Source organism: Procambarus clarkii, chromosome 32, assembly GCF_040958095.1.
Source record: "Procambarus clarkii isolate CNS0578487 chromosome 32, FALCON_Pclarkii_2.0, whole genome shotgun sequence".
Taxonomy (NCBI): Eukaryota; Metazoa; Arthropoda; class Malacostraca; order Decapoda; family Cambaridae; genus Procambarus; species Procambarus clarkii.
In genome coordinates this window covers 26422360-26446869 of record NC_091181.1, presented here as the reverse complement: position 1 = coordinate 26446869, position 24510 = coordinate 26422360, and the positions used below count along the sequence as shown (strand labels likewise).

Below are 24510 nucleotides of genomic sequence, written 5' to 3'. Positions count from 1 at the left end.
AAACCTGTTAATTTGTGTTCTCTGATCATGGGAAAAATAATAAAAATATCGTAAGTGGCATATATTGCCCGCTATAGGGTGGGAAAGTCTAGCAAAAAACAGGCGCTGACTCAGTGTGCGTCCCGACGGTCTGTTGCTTGCCAGCTGTCAGGAAGGAGTGGCCACAAAGAGATAATTACCTAATTATTTCAATGTCTCTGATTGATTTTTCGTAGTGTTTTGCTGTAATATTATTCAATAGTGTGTAGTGTGATATATTTATATAATAAAATGAGTGAATCATCACTATACTCAAAAATATGGTGTGCATATTGTTGATTCAATTATTATGTTCATCAAACAGTGAACAAATACTTTGTCGTTTATTACACTATATACACAGGTTATATATAAGTATCTGCATGTTTTGTTCACCATAACGAATCACTAAGTTGGTATTATGAGTCAAAAAGCAACGAGGAGTGACCGCCACACACCTGCCAACCACTCGCTGCCACTCATTCCCTCAACACCTCACTCGCCCACATTCTCCTCCCACCATACTGTTTTTGCTTTTATTCACTATATACAGATGTTATATATAAGTATCTACATTCATGTTCACCATAACGAACCACTAAGATGGCATGCTGAGTGGCAATGTCAGTGGCACCCAGTGGCAGCCCGTGGCAGCCCGCCACTGGCTGCTACTTCCTCCCTCAACTCGCCTGACTCTCACACATTCTCCTCCCACAATACTGTTTTGGCTTTTATTCACTATATACAGACGTGTAGATACTATATAAGTATCTACATGTTTTGTTCACCACAACTGTACAACTAAGTTGATATAGTTAGTTCAGGCACTAAGAGACTCGCTACAAAGTCAGCTGGCGGCCGCCTCCCTCACACATTCAAGGTCAGACGCACTAAAATTTCACCCCCAACAATACTGTTTGTGGTGTTATTACCCTATATACAGATGTTATATATAAGTATCTACATGTTTTGTTAACCATAACTGTTCAACTAAGCCAGTTTAATGCCCAAAGAGCATAATGGCCACCCCTACCAATATGACAAATCATGCAGATGTTGCCACACCCATCACCAAAATGGCTTCTCCCCCACACTCCTTTTGCTGTTATTACACTGTATACTGTATACACGTTATATATAAGTATCTACATTCGTGTTCACCATAACGAACCACTAAGTTGGTATGCTGAGTGGCAGTGGCAGTGGCAGCCAGTGGCAGCCCACCACTGGCTACCACTCCCTCCGTCCCTCACCTCACCTGACTCACCACCATTCTCCTCCCACCATACTGTTTTTGCTTTTATATACAGACGTTATATATAAGTATTTGCATGTTTTGTTTACCATAGCGAACAACTAAGCTGGTATAGTGAGTCCAGACAGTAAAAAGCGGTCACACAGAGTCAGCAGATAATGTTACCTCCTTCCCCACCAAGATTACTCCTCCCACTACAGCACTAATTATCACAACAATCCTGCTATTATCAGAATCCTGGTCATTTTTATCACAGTCAGGAGTCTTCTGTAATAATATCGCAAAATAATAGCATGAACATGTATGTTATGGCATTTTTAGGCGATGCTGTGGTCACAAGCTGAACAGCAGTGCTGTGAGCTCATGCTGCGTGCATCAGGCTTGGTGGCTCACTCAATATTGAGGCTCCTCACACCCGGGAATTTTGCCCACGATTTAAAAAAAAAAAAACCAGCGTTGAATGTAATGAAACGCCATTTTCTGGGTGAGCCCCGGAGGCTCCCTGGAGCTTATCGGGCTAATGTGTGTTATGTTAGACCGGGACATTAGCTAAGGAGTTCAGACCTACCAGGGACCAGCGCCAGAACCTGGCCCCTTCAGAGAGGTTTCAGGGAGCAATGGCCCTGGAAAACCCCATATGGTTGGGGGTTTTCCTTATCTGCCATCGACCGGGGTTAGGCACCCAGAAAGGTAGGCGTAACAAAACAAACCCCACATGGTAAGAAACTACAACAAAAACCGAACAGAGAGGTAGAAAACTCCCTACAATCCCAAGGAAACAAGCAAACAAGCAAACATCACACTTTACTGCCGCGCCGATCGTCCGCGCAGCCCTCCCCACCCCGGGAGGGGGAGGGGGGAGCCCCGGACCTACCGCGCCGGCTGCCAAGCTCCAGTTCGGAAGCTAAGCGTCAACCAACGCGAAAAAAACGCCGACCGGTGGGAGGGAGGGTTTCCAGGGAGCCTCCGGGGCTCACCCAGAAAATGGCGTTTCATTACATTCAACGCTGGTTTTCTGTGGGGAGCCCCTACGGCTCCCTGGAGCTTCATACCCAAAGAGAAGGAAAAGAAAGGGCTAACCCGGGAGGCGGCCGCCACAAACTCTGCAACGCAAAGCCAAGACAACCGGACGCAAACCTGCGACCCAAGGCAACAAGAACGCCCAAGAACAGACGCACACATGGATGGGCGGCCAAAAACCTGTGCGACCCACAATTCCCTGCGCCCGAAATGAGCCCGAGACGTCACCAACACAGCAGCAATTGCTGCAAACGTCTGAACAGCACGGGCGCAAAGACAGACCGCAGTAAGAAGGAAAACACTGCGGACGACCCGGGAAACCCGAGCCCTGAAAACAGGGAACGAAGGAACCGGATCAACCACAGCGCATCCCCAGGCACGGTACGCCGGCAACAGCAAAAAGCACAACTGGACAACACAGGACGCACCCCCCGGCCAAACCAAACAAGTACCAATACCCCAAGAACCCCTCCGGAAAGCAGCCGTCTCGACCGTCGCCAGGACAGAGAAAGGCTGCACACCAATAAAGCTACCACCAGTACCAAAGAGGAGGAAACTGAAACCGAAGGGGCTACCACAAACTGAGGGGAAGAGAAGAAGGCACCCTGAACAAGGACCAGGATGGCTCAGGCGACTCATGAGCAGGCCGGAGGGGAAACAAAACGCGAGAAGACGTAATAACCGTCATACAGTCTCCAAGACGAAGCTCGCAGGTGGGACACCGTCAACAAAGCCACCTGAACACCATAGAGATGGCGATACCTGCGTCAAAATACCAGACGCGAAGAGCCAAAGAGAAGGCCGAACCAGTCACGGACAGGACCGATTCGGCCTGCTGAAAGAGGCGAAGCCTCAGGAAAAACGCCCCGGGTACGGACACCTATCAAGCAGCGTCTGAAAAGAAGGCCGGGCCGGCCACAGTGGAACCATAAGGACTGTTCTCGTGGGAATGGGCTGCAACTGAGCCAGAACCCGAAGCAACAGCTGGACCGGGAGAAGAGGTACAGGTACCCCCCACCTCGACCAGGCCTGCCGAAAGCCTCCACCGTGAAGTCCTCGCAGGTGGGAAGGGCGCCACAAAACGGGCGACGCCTAGACCACGCCGACCCGAAGACGTCCATGGCCAGGAGTCCATAAGCCCAACAGAGCCAACAAAACGAATCGGCGACGACTGGCCAACCCACGAAGAGGAATGAACCGAGACAGCTGTCCACCAGGACGCAGGACACACCCCGGACACGAACCACACGGTTAACCAAACCCCCTGTGGTTCCGGCAAGAACCACCAGAGAACAGCCCAAACAGAGCTGAATGGTAGAGTACCTAGTGACCCAAACCCTCCGAAGCGCAAACCAGACAGCCATGAACACCTGAACCGGGCTGGGAGCCCGACGGACAGACAGACTCCATCAACCTCGGCCGACCTGGTGAGCACTGGTCACAAAGCCCCAGCCGAGAGACGACCCGTCCGTGAACACATCGAGCGAAGGCTCGGGGAGCCGCCAAGGCACGGAACCCCGAAAACCCCAAAGAGGAAGCTGGTGACGCAGCACCAACACCAGATCCCCAGAGGAACCCAAGGAATGCAAGAGGCGGAAGTGGAGTCTCCGTAGGAACCAACCGACGCCGGAGCCAAACCCGACTCCGCGGGCAGACAAGCACGCCAAAGTGCAAACTCCCGCACAACCGCCCAAGCAACCGCTGAGCAACCCGGGACCCCCTCCTGAACAGCCAAAGGCGGGACCACAGCCACAGTAACACTTCTGGAGGGAAGACAATGAAGGGCCCAAGAGCCTGAAAAAAGGCCCAGGTCCGAACCCGGGACGGAAACAGAAGGTAAAACCTCCAGATCACCAGGAAAACAAAACCCAGCGATCTGGAAAGAACCATCCCCTGGCGAGCAGACAAGCGGACTGACTGGGAGCCCACTCCAGCCAGTCGTCGAGGTAGGCCAGACACCGAATCTCAGACGCAGACAGGGCACTAAGATCCGGTAAAGATGCAAAGAGTATACAAAGTGCCCTTCACAAAATAGGGAATGCAATAAAAACAGCAAACCTGAAGCCCCACCACCAAAGCATTGTATGACAATCATATGAAGACATATTATGACACATGACAATTATAATCAAAGCATTATATGACAAAGAGTGCTGGGAAGACGGGACACCACGAGAGTAGCTCTCATCCTGTAACTACACTTAGGTAAGTACACATAGGTAATTACCAACCGTGCTAGCCCCAGAAAAACTGGAGAGGAACGTGCCAAGAAGTGGCCTGGAGGTCCAGGTCCACCATCCATGCACCCGGCCCTAACAGAATCCGAACAGGAGACAACAGTCCTCCGAGCAGGGCAGAGGATCCAGGGCGCAGACGGAAGTAGTCCAGAAGAACTGCAGACTGGAAAAGCTCATGACTGCAAAGAGCAGACGGGAAAAACTCATGACTGCAAAGAGCAGACGGGAAGCCCAGAAGGATGGGGCGGATCGACCACGCCCCACGCACCCACGAAGAGGAAATGACGAAGCGCAGGGAAGAAGCCCACCCCGCCAGCTCTGAACCCCCCCCAAGGGGGAGAAGCCGTCCTCCGACGCCAGCAGAGGCCGGAAGACAACCCAAAGCGCCCACCAACAGCGGGACCAAGCGAGAGGCAACAGAGCAAGCTGCTCCCCCAGCGCCCAGTCAACAGAGAAGGGAACAGAACCCCTTCAGAAAGAAAAAGTACACTACCGAAGTCATGAGGAGAGACTACGGGAATGAAACCACACTTCGCTGGAAGAGGAAGTGAGGGGAGACCTGATCACCACATACAAGATACCCAAGGGAATCGACAGGGTTGAGAAGGACAGGATATGTAACACAAGGGGCACACGCACTAGGGGACACAGGTGGAAACTGAGTACCCAAAAGAGCCACAGATAGTTTTTTTTTTTTTTTTTTTTTTTTTTTTTTTTTTGAGTGTCAGAATGGGAACGGGAAAGTACTAAGAAGTAATGTGGCGACTCCTCACACAAGTAACGAGGCTGACCCCCATACAATGTCACATGTAGACATGACAGAGCCCAAGAGGCACAGGAACCGATACACCTGTTGACGGACGGTTGAGAGGCAGGACCAAGGAGCCAGAGCTCAACCCCCACAAGCACAACTAGGTGAGGACATATATTGTAAAAGCACAAGCCGCCGACTAGTGGCAAAGAGCACTACGCCGGCCAGGCAAAGAAGGCACAAAACTGCATCAAAAGGCCCACCTCGACAGCAAACCACAAAGTCCCAGCACAACCACAACATGTGCCAAGACCCAAAAAGCTCAGTCTGCAAGCCAGGAAGACCCCGGAACCCCAAAAGGCAGAACCGGGTCACTCGAGGAAACAAAGTCCCCTGAACCCACAAAAGGGGGCCCAAGAGGAAGAAACCTCCAGAACGAAACCAAGGAACCCAAAGGAACCCAGAATCGAACCAGGGGGAGCCCAAACCACCACATTTGCCGGCGGAGAACACCACTAAAAGGCAAAGCACAGACCCCAGCAGAACGCCCTGGGAAAACGGTCCCAACAGACCGAAAACCGAGGGGCAAGGTGTGGGAGCAAGCATACCAGCCAGGGCACTGAGCCTAAACCCAGAGGCTCAGACCCAAAATCAACACCCAAACGTTCCCAGAGGAACAGGCAACGGCAAGAAAACACCAGAAAACAAAGAAACGACAACAGGAGAACAAAAACCCTGCAAATTTTTTGAAAACTCACCAGAGACGCTCGCTCGCACACCCAGACGCATGTAAACAAACCGCAACGCCGCCCTGGTGGCCACGCCGGGAAACCGGCAGACGAAAATGGCTGCCAGCAGGGGCTGTGACTGACGCTTAATACACAAAAACACGCCAGCAAATGTGGGAAGCTAGCAGACTGGAAGAGCGAAAAACGACGCCCAACAGCAGAAAAAACCCCTGAAGGGGCAAAACCGCCCCAGAACTGCTAGTAGGCATCCCCCACAGCCCCGGGAACCAACAACAGAGGCCCCGGGGCAGAGCCGGCCTCCAAGCCCTCCGCCCATAAAGAAAAGCAAGAGCCCATGGGAAAGGCAACAAGAAAGGGCCGCTGGTAAGACCCAGAAGCCTTGGCAGGAGGCACAGGCTCAAACCTCCGTCCCCAACCCGAACGGGGCATCCCCCGAAAACCGCCCGAGTCTCTGCCGCAACTGAACCCCGCCCCGACCCAGAACACGCAGACGGTCCGGAGCCGGGAACATGGAGAGAAAGGGGCGAGCAGCACCTAACCAAACGGGGCGGCCATGGGGCATTCGAGTGGGAAACCAACCTAGCATGTTGCAACAACCTAACCTAGCTTGCAACACGGATGCCGCCTGTACTCTGAACAGTAATAACATCAGGAGAGTACTGGAGAACAAGCAGAGAATCACTCGCAAGACTCCGGGTCAAGGTGTCAGTGACCCAACAGGCAGCATGACGGAGGTAAAAATGGCGACTGTCACCCGGAGACAAGGGAACAGCAACCAACGATCCCGTACAAGACGGGTTGGAACCCGGAAGACACATTCAATGGTCCCCCGAGCCCAGACAGGGGTTTCCAGGGCCCGTAGGGTAACAACTACGGGAAGCCCGGGCAAGGTGTTGCTAACCGGTTAAGAAACCCAAACATAACAAGAGGGTAGATTATAGCACTGAAAACCCCCGAGACGTGTACAAGCACGGGGGCCTAGCAGAGGGCCGCCAAACACTACCAGTGGAACTATAACCACCTTAGGCAGACCCCCACCAGGCAAGAAAATGAAAAACAAAAGAAAAACCCCGCAAAAGTACACCGTCTCCAGAGGCAACAGAAACCGGCCGCCGCTTAGGTGGCAGGCTGCGCAACACCTTGACGCCCTAACCAGCACAATACCAATCCCTACCCAGGGCCAAACAAGGGCCCCAAGCCCCAGCTGGCCCCAAGGGCGAGGCAAATGCCGAGCAGCAAGAACCTCTACGGGAATGGTTCCCGAACGCCCCAGGGAAGATAACCCTGTAACGCAAGGGCAGTACTCACAGGGCGCTTAGGGAAGTCAGCCACTAAGCACATGCAGCCCCGGCACTGATGAAGTACTCCTGGCCACCGCACACCACAACACACGGCAGTGAACGCCACACAAGGCAAACACCGCCTAGGAAACTGAGGCCAGAGAAGCGTCAATCCCGGTTGACATTAGCGAACGAACTGGAGCTTGGCAGCCGGCGCGGTAGGTCCGGGGCTCCCCCCTCCCCCTCCCGGGGTGGGGAGGGCTGCGCGGACGATCGGCGCGGCAGTAAAGTGTGATGTTTGCTTGTTTGCTTGTTTCCTTGGGATTGTAGGGAGTTTTCTACCTCTCTGTTCGGTTTTTGTTGTAGTTTCTTACCATGTGGGGTTTGTTTTGTTACGCCTACCTTTCTGGGTGCCTAACCCCGGTCGATGGCAGATAAGGAAAACCCCCAACCATATGGGGTTTTCCAGGGCCATTGCTCCCTGAAACCTCTCTGAAGGGGCCAGGTTCTGGCGCTGGTCCCTGGTAGGTCTGAACTCCTTAGCTAATGTCCCGGTCTAACATAACACACATTAGCCCGATAAGCTCCAGGGAGCCGTAGGGGCTCCCCACAGAAAATGGCGTCTATTTACAAGAGCCCTGATGAAGGTATGGTGAACCCCGTGTATCCACGGGCCGTTTAAATCTTGCGTAGTACTCCAATACATCATATGATGTGATGCGCAATTTATAGCAAGTCACTCAACCCATCATATGATGTGTTGCACAACTTAAGGGTTAAGGAAATACCAATATGACTAGGAACCCAGCAAAACCCCACAGTCTTAAACCTGCTGGAGATAAGAAATAGCCAATGTTGAATTTTGACTACCACAGGATGGATTGGATTAAAGGACTCTAGAGCCATGAGGGCACTACGAGTCAACTGCAACAACAAAGGAAGATTGACAGTGAGAAAGCAGTTGACGAAGAGCATACAAAATAGCATAAAGTTCTGCAGTGAAGATGCTAGTCTCTGGAGACAGGCAGCACATATAGGTGTGGTCAGGAAAAACAACAGAGTAGCTTACACCATCTGCAGACTTAGACCCATCTGTGAGGACGGAAATGGAGTGGGAATGTGAAGAAAAGTGTGCATGGGAAAAGGCGTTGCAGAACTATAGGCGGGGTAAAAGCTTTAGCCTTGTGGGTTAAGATTTTATGAAACTTAGGAAGGGGGACCCCTCCTTCGGGGCAAAGATGAAACAACACGAGGAGAAATATTGGTAACACGAACCGAAAGAGAACCTTGCAAGCGAGACAACCATACAGAGAGGTAGATGGTGAAAGGGAAAAGGGACCACAGGAGGGGTAAAGTTCAAAGTACAATAAAAGTGAGAGTGAGCGTGTTGTAGAGACCGCGCAAGGTAGCGAAGACAGTAGCAATCATGGCGATCCTGTAGAAAGAGGATACCAGTTTCAACATACAGGCTTAGGATAAAAGTCGAACAAAAGGCACCAGAGCTGAGGCGTAACCCAGTATGGTGCAGAGCATCAAGACAATGAAGAGTGGGAGAAGCAGACAAGTAAGCAGGACAACCATAATCGAGTTTAGACAGCATGAGAGAGGAATGTAAAAAGAGGAGAGCGCGCCTATCAGCTCCCCAGGAAGTATGGGACAAGACCTTAAGTAAGTTAAGGACCTTAATGCATTCAACTCGGAGGTAAGAGATATGGGGCGACTAAGATACACGAGTGTCAAAGATTAACCACAAAAGCTTAGCAGAATCTTTGTACAAAAGAGGATTACCATAAAGCGACAAAGCAGGACAAAGAACAACCTGCTTCCGAGTAAAAGTCATAGCACAAGTTTAAGTTGTAGAGAACTTAAAGTCATGAATGGTGGCCAAGAACGACACAGCATCATCCGCAAGTTGAAGCTGCCGTTAGAGGAAAGGTGAGACATCACCTCGACAGCAAAGGGTAAGATCATCAACATAGAGAGGTGAGAAAATGCCAGAGGGAAGGGAGGAAATAAGACCATTGAGGGCAACCAGGAAAAAAAAAAAAGAGTAGTGCTCAGAACACTGCCTTGGGGTACACCTTCATATTGCCGAAAAGAGGCAGTGTGTGTGGTACTAAGCCTCACTCTAAAGGAATGACTAGAAAGGAAGCTTTGGAGGAAGAGAGGGAGATTACCATGAAGGCCAAAAGAACAGGGTTGAACAGAATATGGTATTTCCATGTGTTGTCATATACCTTTTCCAGGTCAAGAGGCAGCAGCAACAACGTATGTCTTCGTAGCAAAGGTAGTACGAATATAGACCTCCAAGTTCACCAAGATATCAGTCGTGCTGTGACACTTGTGAAAGCCAAATTGAGAAGGGAAGAACCACATCAGACGAAGCATGGACACCGGATCTACAAAGATTCCACCTAACACAACTAGTGGCATGGAGGCGTCTAATTACCACAAGCTACACAAGCTTCAGAAAGCTTCCTGGCAATACGTGAGTAATGAATAAATATGTTATATTTACTCATTATAATTTGGTGCTGAATATACAACACAAAAAAACATAATTTTAATCTGAAAAAGTATCTTTTTATAAAGAAATTAGGCGAAAATAAAAAGCTGGTGACGCCAAATCAAGTCGACGATCCAAGCGTCGGTTAGGTTAGGTTAGGTTAGGTTTGGTTTGGTTAAGTTAGGTTAGGTGAGAATAGGTTAGGATAGGTTAGGTCAGCCTAACCTATCATATTTATTCATTACTAACGTATTGCCAGGAAGCTTTCTGAAGCTTGTGTAGCTTGTGGTAGCTTGTGGTAATTAGACGGACCCCATGGAGGCAACAGCAGACAGCCATAACTGGATATAACAAATGATGCACTTCCAGCCAAACCAACCAACATTAAACAACAAAGAACCCTTCTAGAAACCAGTTGTCTTATTTTTAAGCAGAAAGAAAGAAAGAAAATTTTAAGGAAAGAAAATGACCCCCCAGCTCCCCAATCCAACAACTTTGGATTGGATTGGATTGGATTGGGGAGTGTGAAGTTCCCCAAGCCAACAACCAGCAGCAAGAGCCAATAAAAACAAAAATTGAACAAACAATCCTAGACTATTAGAGGGCAACAAAAAACTGAGGAGAGAAAACCCAAAATCTTGTCCAAAGACCAAGATAGGTCAGGGAAGCATGAACAGGTCAGAAGTGAAAAAATGCTGGAGACAACTTGTGAAACAGTGCCAAAAATACGCCGACATTGAATGCCAATATAAGTGGCTCTGCCAAAATCAAACAATACGAAGTGACACAGCAGAGGACTACAGGAACAAAAATCAAGGGCAAGCAATGAGAAAAATATATATATAAAAATGGAAGTGCTAAGGATCTTCATACTGTCACTGCGACGAAAGCCGAAAGTGAGACTAAAAAATCAGCTACCTGCGAACCGAAGAGTGGTACACTCGAGTCAAAAACTCAAAATGTGTGGATCAGTGGAGAGCTTCAAACCATTAAGAAACATCTGTGGACCTTTCAGTTGAGAGGCAGAGCAACAGAAAACTACTGTTTTAGACAATGAACCCAAAGGGCTGGAAGCCATAGCTTACCCAGCCTAAAGGGAGCCATGCCAGAAAATGCCTCCAGTCTAGGCAGAACCTGGAACAATAGTCAAACTGGAGGGAAGAAAAAAAGAATTTCCACCATCCCTACTCCAACTGAAAGGTCTCGTAGCAATAACATCACAATCGGAGAATGGAACCACAAACTGAAAGCCGCTGGATCCATGCCGACATGAAGAGTAAGGTTAAGAGCAAGGGTTAGGCCTCTGGGTAAGCAAACATCCCACAAAGCCAATGGAAGGACACATCATTGACAATTGACTCCATATCTATGGGGTAAAAACAAGACAGTGAGCCAGTGTTGCAAAATTGCACTCTAAGCTGTGCACCCGACTCAATGAACCCACCCAACAGCCCTGAGCAGCCAGGACAGTGGCTGCTCAGGGCACAATGGCAGCACCACAAAAAAAACACCTGACAGACTGAATTCATTTCCTGTCACTAAAGTGTTCTGGCAATCTTTGTACAAAAGGGGATCACCATAAAGCAACAAAGCAGGACGACTTCAGGCAGTGCCAGGCTCCTGAGGAAAAGAGAAGGTTGCTCGCAAGCCAAGATGAATTAGGAACTTCATACTGCATCCAACTAGAAATGGCCAACCTGAATAATTCTGGGTCAAAGTCTAATACCTCTGTGCAGAGGGGAATCAATGACTAATCAGGTTGAAAAGGAACCCAGCAGCTGGCACACAACCAAGAGCACTAGGGTTCCACACCAGATGGACAGGATAAAATAACCTAAGTAATAATAATATCTACTCACAGACATAACAACATAGGCTAAAAACCCACACTTGTGTATTTGTGAGATTTATGTAAACAGGTCTTTCATACACTCCTGAGTTCTTTGTCAAGATCACAACGTGTGATTAGGACAAGACTTACATCTCGTCCTAACCACACACTCAGACCTTGACAAAGTACTCAGGAGAGTGTGAAAGACTTGTTTGCACAATTACACAAGTGAGAGTTTTATCCTACATCTTCCCACAGGGGAAGGAATCGTGACTGCAAAACCTGAACAGATGGCAGTAGATCCTCAGTGGAAAACAGCAGCTTAACTACCACTGCCATCAAAGTGAAAGGGCAGTCTCCAGAGAAAACCCACTAACTTAAATCACCACTGCTCCCTTACTCCAAAACCCTCAGATTTTTCAGAGCTGAGAACAAAGGGGAAAAGCCTTGGCCTACCGAACAGTGCCAGCCAAACCCGGAAGTGGAAGCAAGTAGAAAACACTAACCGCTTCGAATCTAGATCTTGAAAAAACAAAGGGGCCATCCCTAGGGCAAGTACACTGATGCTAAGTGGCAACTCACATTTGTGTATAATATTTACTACCCACGGTAAAGAAATTAACAAACTTGAAAAATATGATCACTGTTATTGCACTAACAACAGTGGGTTATCTTGGACTTCTCCCCCACATGTAGAACACTTGAGTCCCTCTTCAGCAAGTTAAAACACTTGTTCAGGTAACAAACTCAGAGCAGATTTTTTATGTTTCCACTACAATATTTTGAGATCAGGATTTTCAAGATCACACTGAATTATTTCTTCCTAAAGTATGGAATTGTTGATAGGGTCGACATAGTTAAATCTAGAATTTTAGATTCAAACTGAAGCAAGAAACATGCACCATACACTGGCCCTCAACATGAATTGACCTCATACAACTAATGCTTTTACATACAACAATAGAACAGGAAACACCCACAAAGAGCTCAAGATTTTAAAGTTGCAGTTGAAATGAGTAATAGAGTAATGAGTAAAATGAGTAATACATTATACTGTATTGCCTATACCAGAATATTGCCTTGTACTGGTGGAGTTACTGCACCTGTTTAATTCATATTTTTATGTATTAAGTCTAAGACCTGTTTAAGACTATTTAGGTAATGTTCTAAGAGAAGGAATGAAGTGATCAGTCTGTCATTCCCCAAACAGCTTTGCCTTATAACCTGTGTGGTGGCCCTTTAGAATGCTTACCAAACACTTCATTTATTGTACACAAGGAAGTATTATTTGTTTGTTTGAACAGAAGAACATCTAACATTTGGGTTTAATGTTATAACTTTTAAGGAACAAAATGGTAGTTGCATAGTGTGAATGGGTAAGCTGGTAAGTTTATCTTTACAACTGTATTAATTACAAGATACAATTGTCTATAGAGTACTAAATAATAAAGTAATTTATAATTATAAAAATTTTAAGATCAAACATTTAACTGTAGCATGTACTTATGCACAATATGGAAACAATAACAGAACAAGATAATTATTTCAATTGCACATACATTTAGGTATGTACAGGTCGAACATTCTGTGATCTTGCAAAACCACTCACACTTATTTCTTTGCAATTATACTAATATATTAGTATAACAATACTACAACAATTATACTAACCCTGCCCGAAACGCTGCGCGTACTAGTGGCTTTACAAGAATGTAAATACTGTACTATCCAATGTATTCTCACAAACCCAATGTACCTTCTTGTATATATATAAATAAATAAAAAAAATAAATAATATTCTTTTATATTACCATCCACCTTCTTTACCATAAATATCTCTGTTCATTACACTCCTTCCTAATTGCTCCTGTTTACTACAGGTACCACAAACAGACAGACGAATCAAAGAGCATTACAATTCAAGATTAACCCTTACTGGCCAGAAACATTAGAAGAAACATTGGAACATTTCCATCATACTAGGGTGCACAGGAGATGACATTGCCACAGAAATGGCAGGGTGATGGCAAGATGATTGTCGGGGGTGGTCAGGGGGGAGTGGTGGTGACTCAGGGTCTAGCACAGTAAGTGCCATGGAGCCCTCAGACAATATATGAGAGGACCATATATTCCTGAACTCAGATGTGCTCTTAATTTACGCCACCTAAACCTTCCCGAGAACCCCACATTGCCACCGTGACAATCATCTCCCCTCTGCTGCCACTTCTGTGGCAGTGCCTTCCCCTGTGCCACCCAGTGTGATTAGCTCTCCAATGCTTATATTTCCTTCTCTGATTGTGACAATGTTATAGTGGCTTAAATCCACATAAATCCATACCAATCAAGGCTATGATATGTTTGCTTCACATAAGTGAGCTATGTTTATCTTAATTATTCAGAAGAATACTGTTGATGATTTCAGGCTCTATGTTCACTTGCTTAGTCCATGGGTACTATTGTTAGGTTCCCTTCCCTTCCCAACAGTCTAGCATGCATGTAATTAATGTCCAGTGTCAAGAACAGTCTGGCTGCCATGCTTCATTGGTTAGTGTTTGTATATCCATATGTAAACAAAACAAAGTATCATGTGGAGCCAGAGAGGATATATTGACATATTTTCTTGCCATTTTATTCATTATTTTGGTATGCAAGCTAGCCATTAGGGCATGAAATCAGCCCAAGAGTTATAAATACCACCAAACTAAATATTAATTAAAGTGGCTACCATCTCAAATATGCCGAAACCACTTTCTGCTGAGCAGCTATAGCCATTCGTGGTGAGATGGGGGCAAACAATAACAGGAAAAAGATATAAATGTTCTTGCCATTTACATTTGTTCTTTGCTGGAAATTGGTAGTAATTAAGGTACTGAAATTGTCAATGTCAAATCAGTCTTTTTGCAAGCAATCCAATTACAACTGAACTAAGAGCAGAAAACCAGCGTTGAATGTAATGAAACGCCATTTTCTGGGTGAGTCCCGGAGGCTCCCCGGAGCTATCCCAGGCTGATATGCTAATGTCAGACTTTGGCATCAGTCATGTGTATGGAGTTCTTAGGCCTACCGGGGACCACGGCCAGAACCGGGCCCCCTCAGAGAGGCAAGGGGAGCAATGGCTTATAGAAGCCCCCGTGTAGTTGGAAGCATTCTATGTCTGCCATCGACCGGAACAGGCACCCAGAAAGGTAAGCGCCCCAAAACAAACCCCTATTCTGGTTAAAATTGCTACCTAAAACCGAACTAGTGGATAGAACTCCCCAACCGAAAACAAGCAAACTAGTGTGACGTCACACACTGCCGCGCCGCTGTCTGCGCAGCTCCCCCCTCCCCGGGAGGGGGAAGGGGGAGCCCCAGACCCCCCGCGCCGGCTACCCACACCTCAGTTCTTGAGGCTGGATGTCAAAAACGCGAAAAACCGCCGACCGGAGGGAGGGAGGGATGCCGGGGAGCCTCCGGGACTCACCCAGAAAATGGCGTTTCATTACATTCAACGCTGGTTTTCTGGGGGGAGCCCCGTCGGCTCCCCGGAGCTAACTACCCACAGACAGAAAAAGAGGGACTTACCCGGGAGGCGGTCGTCGCTCACCCCTCAACTCGAAGCCGAGACAACTGGCTGCAACCGCCGACCCAAAGCAACACAGGCCCGACGAGGCCCAGGGACATTCACAAGGTAACGAGCAGCCAGGACCCTGTTCGACCGCCAAAATCCCCGCGCCCGAATATCAGACCAAGACATATTCCAAAAGACGGCAGCAAGAGCCGCGAACTTACGAACGTCATGGGCACGGGGATAGACCGCAGGCTGGCTGAACCTAATAACCCTGCGGACGACCTGAGAGACCCGAACCCGCGAACAGGGAAGAAGGGAAACCGGATCAACCCACAGCGCGTCCCCGGACACAGAAGCTGTGGCGCGCAAATAACGGCGAAGCGCCGCAACCGGACACAAAACATGATGCACCCCCGGCCTGACCAACCAAGCATCAACCACCCATGGACCCCTCCGGAACGCAGCAGTCTCATTCTTCGCCAGAAAAGAAGGAGACGGCTGCAAACGAACAAAACTATCACCACGACCAAAAGAGCAGAAACCCCTGCGCCGGAGGAGAGCATGAAGCTCCCCTACCCGACCCCCAGAGGCCAAAGCCAACAAGAAAAGTGCCTTGGAAAAACAATCCTGGACCGAAGGGGCCACAACGAAACGAGGAGATGAAAGGAAAGCGAGCACTCTGTCCAAAGACCAGGACGGCTCAGGCGACGCATGAGCAGGCCGGAGGTGAAACAATGCACGAGACAGCTTGCGAAACGGCGCAGACGTAACATCGATACCGAAAGCAAGCTGAAGCGGCTCCGCCAGCGCCGCACAATACGAAGCGACAGTGTTAGGCATAAGATGACGGTCCTGAAACAACCACGAGAGGAAGGACAAGACCACCCGAACAGACAAGGAGCTAAGACGACGAAGACGCAAAAAGAAACGGAAGGACCGCCAGGAAACTTCATACTGCCGCCGAGAGGAAGCCCTCAGGTGGGACACCAACAAGGAGGCCACCTGATCACCATAGAGATGATGATAGACTCGAGTCAAAAAAACCATACGCGAAGACTCGAGGAGAAGATCGAACCAGCTACGTGACGTACCGGCCCGATCTGCTGAAAGAGGCGGAGCCGCGGGAAAACCCTCGGGTTCGGACACCGAGCAACCAGCGCCTGAAACCAAGGCTGGGCCGGCCACCAAGGGGCCAGAAGGACAACTCTCCCCCGGTAAGTCTCTAAGCGAGTCAGGACCTTGAGCAACAGCCGAACCGGGGGAAAGAGGTACAGGAACCCCCACCTCGACCAGTCGAGCCGAAAGGCATCGACCCCGACGGCCTCGCAATCGGGGAAGGGCGCCGCATAAACTGGAAGACGCCGCGACCACGCCGACGCGAAGAGGTCCACCTCGGGGCGCCCGAACGTCTGGCAAAGCCAACGGAAGGACTCGTCGTCGACCGTCCACTCCGTGGAGAGGGGAACGAAGCGAGACAGGGCGTCGGCCAAGACGTTGGACACGCCCCGTACGTGAACCGCCAGGAGAGCCAAACCCCGAGAACTCAGCAGACGAGTCACCCGAAGCGACCAACCCCAAAGAGACAAGGACCGCATCGAACCCCCGCGGTTCAGGCAATGAACCACCGGAGAGCAGTCCGAATGGAGCCGAATCGTCGATCCGCGGGCCACCCGAATCCTCCCCAGAGCAAACCACACTGCCGCGAACTCCCGCACCGTACTGTGAGCTCGACGGAAGGACGGATCCCAACGCCCCTGGCCGGCCTGGTGAGCACTGGTCACAAAACCCCAGCCGAGAGACGACGCATCCGTGTACACATCGAGCGAGGGCTCGGGTAGGCGCCAAAGCACTGAACCCCGAAAAACCCGAAGAGGAAGCCGGTGACGCAGCAACCGACGCAAGTCCCCCGGGGGTCGAACTCTGCGATCGCGAGAGAGGCGGAAGGGGGAACCCCGAAGGAACCAGAACAGCCGTCGAAGCCAAACCCGACCCGGCGGGTAGACCACCATCGCGAAGTTCAGGCTCCCGCACAGCCCCTCGAGCAACCGCCGGGTGACCCGAGGGCCCTCCAGAAACAGACGAAGGCGGGACCGCAGCCGCAGGAGAGACTCCGGAGGGAGAGACAAGGAGGCGGTTCGAGAGTCCCACACGAGACCCAGCCAAGTCCGAACCTGAGAGGGAACCAGATGGGACTTCCTCCAGTTCACCAAGAACCCGAACCCGGCGAGCTGGGAAAGAACCAAATCCCTGGCTAGCAAGCAAGCTGACTGGCTGAGAGCCCAAACCAGCCAGTCGTCGAGGTAGGCCAACACCCGAACACCTAGGAGACGCAAACGAGCCACCACAACCCGTGTAAGGCGTGTGAACACGCGAGGTGCCAGGTTCAACCCGAACGGGAGACAACGAAAGCGGTAACTCAGACGCCCCACTACAAAACCGAGCCAGTCCCTGAACCGCGGATGAATCGGGACATGCCAATAAGCGTCCCGGAGGTCCAGGGACACCATCCAAGCTCCCGGCTCCAAGAGGAGCCGAACCTGAGACAGCGTAGTCATCCGAAAGGAGGGGCAATGAACCCAGGGGTTCAGACGGGACAAGTCCAGAATGAACCGCAGGTCCGCGCAGTCCCGTTTCGGAACCGGAAACAGACGGGAAACCCATCTGAGGGACGACGTCGTTTCGACGACGCCCAAGCGTACCCACTCCAAGACGACTCGACAGAGCGCAGGGGAAGAAGCCTGCCCTGCCAGCCCCGACCCCCCAAAGGGGGGAGGGGCCACCCAACGCCACCGCAGGCCGCGAGACACGACCCGAAAGGCCCACGAATCGGGGGACCAGGCGCGGGCGAACAGCGCAAGCCGCCCCCCCATCGCCCCGTCAAAGGGGCAAACCGCGAAAGGGCCGGCGACCCTTACGAGACCCAGAACCCCGCACAGCGCGAACACCACGCCGACCAGACGAGGGAGGGTCCGCAGGAGGAGCCAACCCCAAACCTGACACCAGAGGCCTACCACGACGAGAGGAACCCCGAGCCCTGGCACGACCTTTCCGGGAAGACCCACCCCGGGACCCCCGGAAAACCAACAAGTCCGACATCGGACGACAAGCCGCCGACGCAGCCTGAATAAACTGCGCCACAGCCGACTCCCCAAACAGGAGAGGACAAAAGGTGAAGAACGCCTAAGAGCCAGAGCCCAAGCAGATTCCACGGAGGAACCCAGCACCGCCTGCCGACACGCGAGACGGGAAGCATAGAACAGGGAAACCGCATCCCACAAAATCGGCGTGAACAGCTTCAACAAGGCAGCCGACGAACGCGCAGCCGAGGACAAGGTGCCGGACCCCGGGACTGACCCAAGCGTCCCCACATCCTCCACGAGCCAATCCGAAGACAGCTCCAGGAGGGAAAAGAACCGCAAGGCCGAACACAAAAGGCCCCGAGCGCGGAAGTCCTCCGCCACGAGCGCCGCCGAAAGGGAGGGAACCTGCACATGGAGCTGAATAACGCCCACATCGCGGGGAAGGGCAGGGGCAAACAAGCACTCATTCAGGTACTCAAGTTCACCCCCCAGGAAAACCTGAAGCACCGTGGAAGCTTCCCGCCACTCCAGCGTGCGGGAACGACAGAAAGAATGCCAGGAATCCAGACCAAACAAGGGGCAGTCTGCTAGCCAGGACGACTCCGGAACCTCGTAACGGAGCCAGAAAGGGAACGAAGTCCCAAACCTGAACGTGGACGGATCCATTTCCGAGGCATAATCCGGGTCACGCAGGAGGTAAGCTGCAAAGGCCGCTCGCACCACACCAGGTTGGATGCGATAAGCCGAAAACCTCCGGAAGGACGGAACCGACGTACCCGGGGGAACACGGAACCGTACCCGGGGAGGGGCCGACACCAAATCCAACTCGTACGCAGAGGGGGGGAAAGAAAACCCCACTCCTTGTAACAATAAGCCCCGCTCAGTGGGAAGAAAAACCCAGGCGGGGTCCAGCGGGGCCCAAGGCCCCCAAGTCAGCCCCTCCCCAGCCTCGAGGTCCGTCACCACAGGACCCGAGGCCGAGTCCTCTCCCCAAGCCCCGACCCCACAAGACAAGGACGGAGCAGCCGGAAAAGCTGGAGGAAGGGGGGCCCACTGGTCAGACCCTGAAGCTTCGGCCGGGAGACAAGACTCGAATGCCTCTGCCACCCCCCCGGAAGGGGCAACCCCCGAAGCTGCCCGAGTCTCGAGATCAAGTAACCCCTGCTCCGACCCCGAAACCCTCAGACGCTTCGGGGCCGGAAGCAGGGGCGGGGGACCAGAACGAACAGAAGGGGAAGGACGAGGAGGTGCGGACTGAACCAGGATCGAAGCGACCCCCACCCGCAAGTCCGGGTCTCGAAAAGCAAAGCGGGGCAGCCCCGGGGCATCCGGGGAAGCAACCAACCGAGCGCGTTGCAACAGACGAAACCTAGACTGCAACGCACGTGCCGCCTGTACCCGAATAGAATCATCAGAGGATTGGGTAAATTGAGTCACAAGCAAGCAGCAACACTCACAGGACTCAGGGTCGAAAGTATCACCGACCCAACAGGCAGCGTGGCAGAGGCAAAAACAATGAGGGTCACCCTGAGACAAGGGGACCGAGCAACCCTCAAACTCGCACACAGCGAGTGGGGACTCCGGGGTCACATCCATCGGACCCACGCGCCCCCTAGGGGATTCCCAGGGTCCTGAGCGTTTACTTTAAGAGGACTCGCGCTCAGGTAGTCCCAGGCAGGGTGCTGCAAACCGGCGCCCAAAACTACCAAGCAAACTTCTAAAGCTGAACCCCAGGGACGTGTACACTCACGGGGACCTAGCAGGGGGCGCCACCGAGGAGAACAGTGGAAGGGCAAAAACAAACTGAATAAAATGACAGAACCCCCCACCAGGCAAAAACAAAAAGAAAAACAAAACCCCGCAAGAGGACAGCGAACCCCAAGGAACAGAGCCGGCCGCGATGTCGGGAATGACAAGCTGAGCAGCACCCTGCGCCCCTACCAGTGCAAACTGCCTCTTACCTGCCGGTAACAAGGGAGAACAGAACACCCAAGAGCCCAACAGGCGGCCGAAAAACCTAAAGGTAAAACGGACCAGCAGAGGCAGACCCCGAGGAGCCTGTGGAAGGTGGCCCCCAAGCCCCAAGGGCAGTACTTACAGGGCACCTAGGGAAGGCAGCCCTAGGCGCATGCAGCCCGAGTACTGAAGATAACTCCTGGCTCTCGCACCCACAAAACTAACACCACACTCAAAGCACAGTGCAGTAGCGACACCGGAGCCAGAGCACACGACCATCGCCTATAGCATCAGCCTCAAGAACTGAGGTGTGGGTAGCCGGCGCGGGGGGTCTGGGGCTCCCCCTTCCCCCTCCCGGGGAGGGGGGAGCTGCGCAGACAGCGGCGCGGCAGTGTGTGACATCACACTAGTTTGCTTGTTTTCGGTTGGGGAGTTCTATCCACTAGTTCGGTTTTAGGTAGCAATTTTAACCAGAATAGGGGTTTGTTTTGGGGCGCTTACCTTTCTGGGTGCCTGTTCCGGTCGATGGCAGACATAGAATGCTTCCAACTACACGGGGGCTTCTATAGGCCATTGCTCCCCTTGCCTCTCTGAGGGGGCCCGGTTCTGGCCGTGGTCCCCGGTAGGCCTAAGAACTCCATACACATGACTGATGCCAAAGTCTGACATTAGCATATCAGCCTGGGATAGCTCCGGGGAGCCGACGGGGCTCCCCCCAGAAAGACTATGTTAACAGGCAGTACATACTAAAGAATGATCTATCTACCTGCTGAGGTAGATATAAAAAATTTTGAACATTTTATACAAAACATTTTTGTAAGCCTAATTTGTCCTCATTGGAGACACTCCACAAGAAGATATTAGCAGAAAGTAAAAAAAAAAGTGTCTGCAGAGAACCTTTATACTCCCACATTAACGATAAAGCAAGTCAACAATCATACAACCACTACTCATATGCATATTATTACTGGACGAAGAGAACAGAAGAGCCAGAAGATGAGAGAAGCAGAGCAATACACGACGAACAGGAGACTCACAAGATAAGGGAAGTAGATGACGTACGAAGACTACAAGTTAGACTGATATTAAGACTTTTTAAAAACCGTTTAAAAACTCATAACACTGGAAGATGAGTTGCATATGTATTTGTAAGATTCTAAATAGGCCACCTTATACACAGAGCACTACATATTACAACACAAAAACACAATAAATATTCAACAAACAGAAGATGCACAAAAATAGTTCTGTAGCATCTTTCAATAAAAGCCTCTACCCAATGTAACATAGCAACAGTTTATTTTATTTTTAAAAATTACAACCTGAATGCTTCTTATGCACTCTAGGTACCATTATCAGAAGAAACATCAAAACACCTTTTCTATATTAAAATTTACAAAAGTATAGGAGTGTATATATGATGACAAGCAAAAGATACAAATAGATTTAACTTTTAAGTATAATAATAATATCAAACCTAAGCTCTTAATGTTTAAATGATACAAATTCAAGACACACCAAACAGAAAAGTTCTTGAATAGAAACCTTATCCAATATAATTTTGTTCTGTTTAGTCACTGCAGTACAAAAGAAAGGGTTCATTCTAGCACTCTACTTGTCTATATTTGACACAACAGCTTGATTATGTACAAACATAGTTCCACAAACTTGTTGAGAGAGAGAAGGGAAAGAGTACTCAAGCTATCAACAATATGTCAACATCATTGAACTTGAAAATGAACTTGCAAGCTGGTTAACTCTGAACATTTGTTTACCAACTATCCCCAGTCACCACACACACCCCTTAACCACTGTGCTGCGCCAACTGAGAAATCTCGCTCTGAGAGTTGTACTATTTTTTTTAATTAGGCTATATTTTAATGTTTTTTTAATGTTTATCACTCTTTGTGTCTTGAAATGAAAATGGTCGAGTTTGGAAAAATTGACATTAACTTTACCTGAATATTTAAAAAACAAAACAAAAATATGTCCTTAACAATTGCACTATGAAGTTTTTGCCAAAAACAGGTATGCAGTGCAGGGGTTAAGCTATTATTGACCATTCTGAAACAATATATTTAATAATGGTAAGGTTATTATGCACCAAATGTTTAGACTTAACCATCAAGTATTTTGGGTTGTGCCAGTAACCCTTAAGAGTCAATGCTGTAATACTTTTAAATGCATGAAATAATTAACCAACATTTAAATACCATGATAATTATTAAGAAAAAATGTTGCACAACGTTAGTCAAAGGGTGATAGCTCATTTGTATCTCTGCTTTCACATTGCTGAGAATTAACTCTATTGTAACAACACATTCATACCACTGGAAGTCAATCGTGAAAACAGACACATTGTGAACATACACAATGTCTAGAGGGAATGATGAAAACTCAAACAGATTAACAGTCACACAAGCCATGGTAATCAATGTGGAAGAATTAACGTTGAATTATGATGAATGCAATCTGCCACACCCGCAATCAAAACCTATTTTAAGATGCCCGTCACTGAGGAAGTAAGACAATCAATTGTCTTTACTGCCTACAGTATGTGGGTAAGTGAATGACTGAGCGAGTGTGTCAGCCTTGTGTGTAAATGGTTGTGTTACTGGACAACAATCCCATGAGAAAAAACCAGTTCAGCAATATCAATTCTTCTTCAAGTACAGTAATAGTATGAAACAAACAAAAAAAAAATTGTACATTAACTTTTCAATTAGAAATGAAGTATTATATCATATTTGATCTTTGGCTATCATTTATCAAATATTAAATAATGCAAAATATGATGTAAATTAAAAATAATAAGCCTGACCTTAAAGTTTCCATTATAAGGCATTCATTATCCCTCCAGCATCAATCCGATGTTAAGAAACTTTGCCTACTCGAATACAAAATCAGCTGAAAGCAAAAGTTACAAAATTGATAACATTTCAAAGAATCAACACTTTCCAAAGCATGGCTAAAGGCTGGAAAGGAGTTAAATATGGAGAAAAGCTGAAAGAGAATGTTGGGAGGGGGAGGGGAATCCCATTATGGAATAACATACAAGGTCGCTGTGTGTCACAATAACGCAGCTCAAAATTAGACACCCACTGTTATCATTGTCCTATCTTTTCATATGTGAGGGCTGGGTTTTTAATATACAAGGTAACAATGATGAGAATACCTAGAGAATATGCAATTAGCACCCTGCAGAATTACGGGAAATGGTGTATGAATTCCAGACCATTACAAAGAGCCTGCCTGGATATTTATAACACCGTAGGCACCACCTGAGCAACTGGCATCTTAACCCGAGAGTAGTTCTCTTCAAGCATACTTAAATGCAAGCACCACAACTTTTTAGAAAATGATTTAGAGAGAGTGTTTTAGAAAACACATCTTTGCCAATTCCAATGTTACTTTTTTGTGCAACTGCACAACTGTGCTCACGAGTATAACTCTCAAGAATTAATTTCTAAACTTTAGCGTAACAGCGCTACGCAGCATATGACCTGCTATACCACGAGAATATTACTAAATGAGAAAAGGATGATCCATTTCTTAACTAGCAATCTTGTTTGGCAATATCCACACTGTAGCACCAATCTAAAATCTGCCATACGATCTATCATCCACACACACACACAATCAATAATGAATTCTGTCTCGGAACTAATAAGTATCCCCATCCTTTCAATTGCTTAAGAGATGTACATATATAGCTCAAAAGCCAAGGGCTGGAATTTTTGTCATCCTGTGCTTAATTGCTTCAATTTTCTTGCAAATTTCATCTCTTGTTCTTTTCATCAAAGCATTGGTTCTACTGAAGGCCTCTCAGTCTTCTGACAAATATAAAACATACCTGTACAGATATATTGGGGCTGCTTCAGCTTTTAATTCAAAACGTATTCAAGTATCTAGTGGTGACACTGAATAGCTAGATCCCCTTGCGGTTACGCCCTTCTTACCTTGCAGTTACCTTGGGTTGATTCCAGGGGTCAAGATTATATATACAATATACAGTATCCCCTTTATGGTCTTATACTTTCTAGTGCTTTTATCTCGGCTTTGAGTTTATGAGTTTACCTCTGATCCACAAGCGCCTACTCACCTTAATTCAGATTTTGGTCCTGGCTCCAAGTAGACCCGAGTAGGTCTCAGAGGCATGGGTTAATTCCTTATAGCTTGGCAGTCCCAATGCTTTAGCTCGAGAAGCTCTCAATGGCACACCAGAAAAGTGTTTCATTACATTCAATATTTGATTTTTAGTACATCTTAAAATTATA

General features: G+C 48.9%; 1 protein-coding gene across 3 annotated transcripts in view; it reads right to left on the bottom strand.

Moving 5' to 3' along the window:
- The window catches only part of LOC123759306 (ubiquitin-conjugating enzyme E2 Z), a 70955-nt gene that overhangs the window by 7918 nt on the left and 38527 nt on the right, over positions 1 to 24510 (bottom strand). Inside the window, exon 7 of one of the 3 annotated variants that reach the window (XR_006773023.2) lies at positions 23055 to 23140. The exons of 1 other annotated variant lie outside the window; for it this stretch is intronic. Coding sequence is in view for 1 of the 2 variants with exons in the window: in XM_045744190.2 (XP_045600146.1) it covers positions 23121 to 23140 (20 nt within the window). In the remaining variant the exon portion in view is untranslated. Of the gene's footprint in view, positions 1 to 21510; positions 23141 to 24510 lie in introns of those variants that run through there. One more of the 3 variants, XM_045744190.2, reaches the window with a different exon arrangement.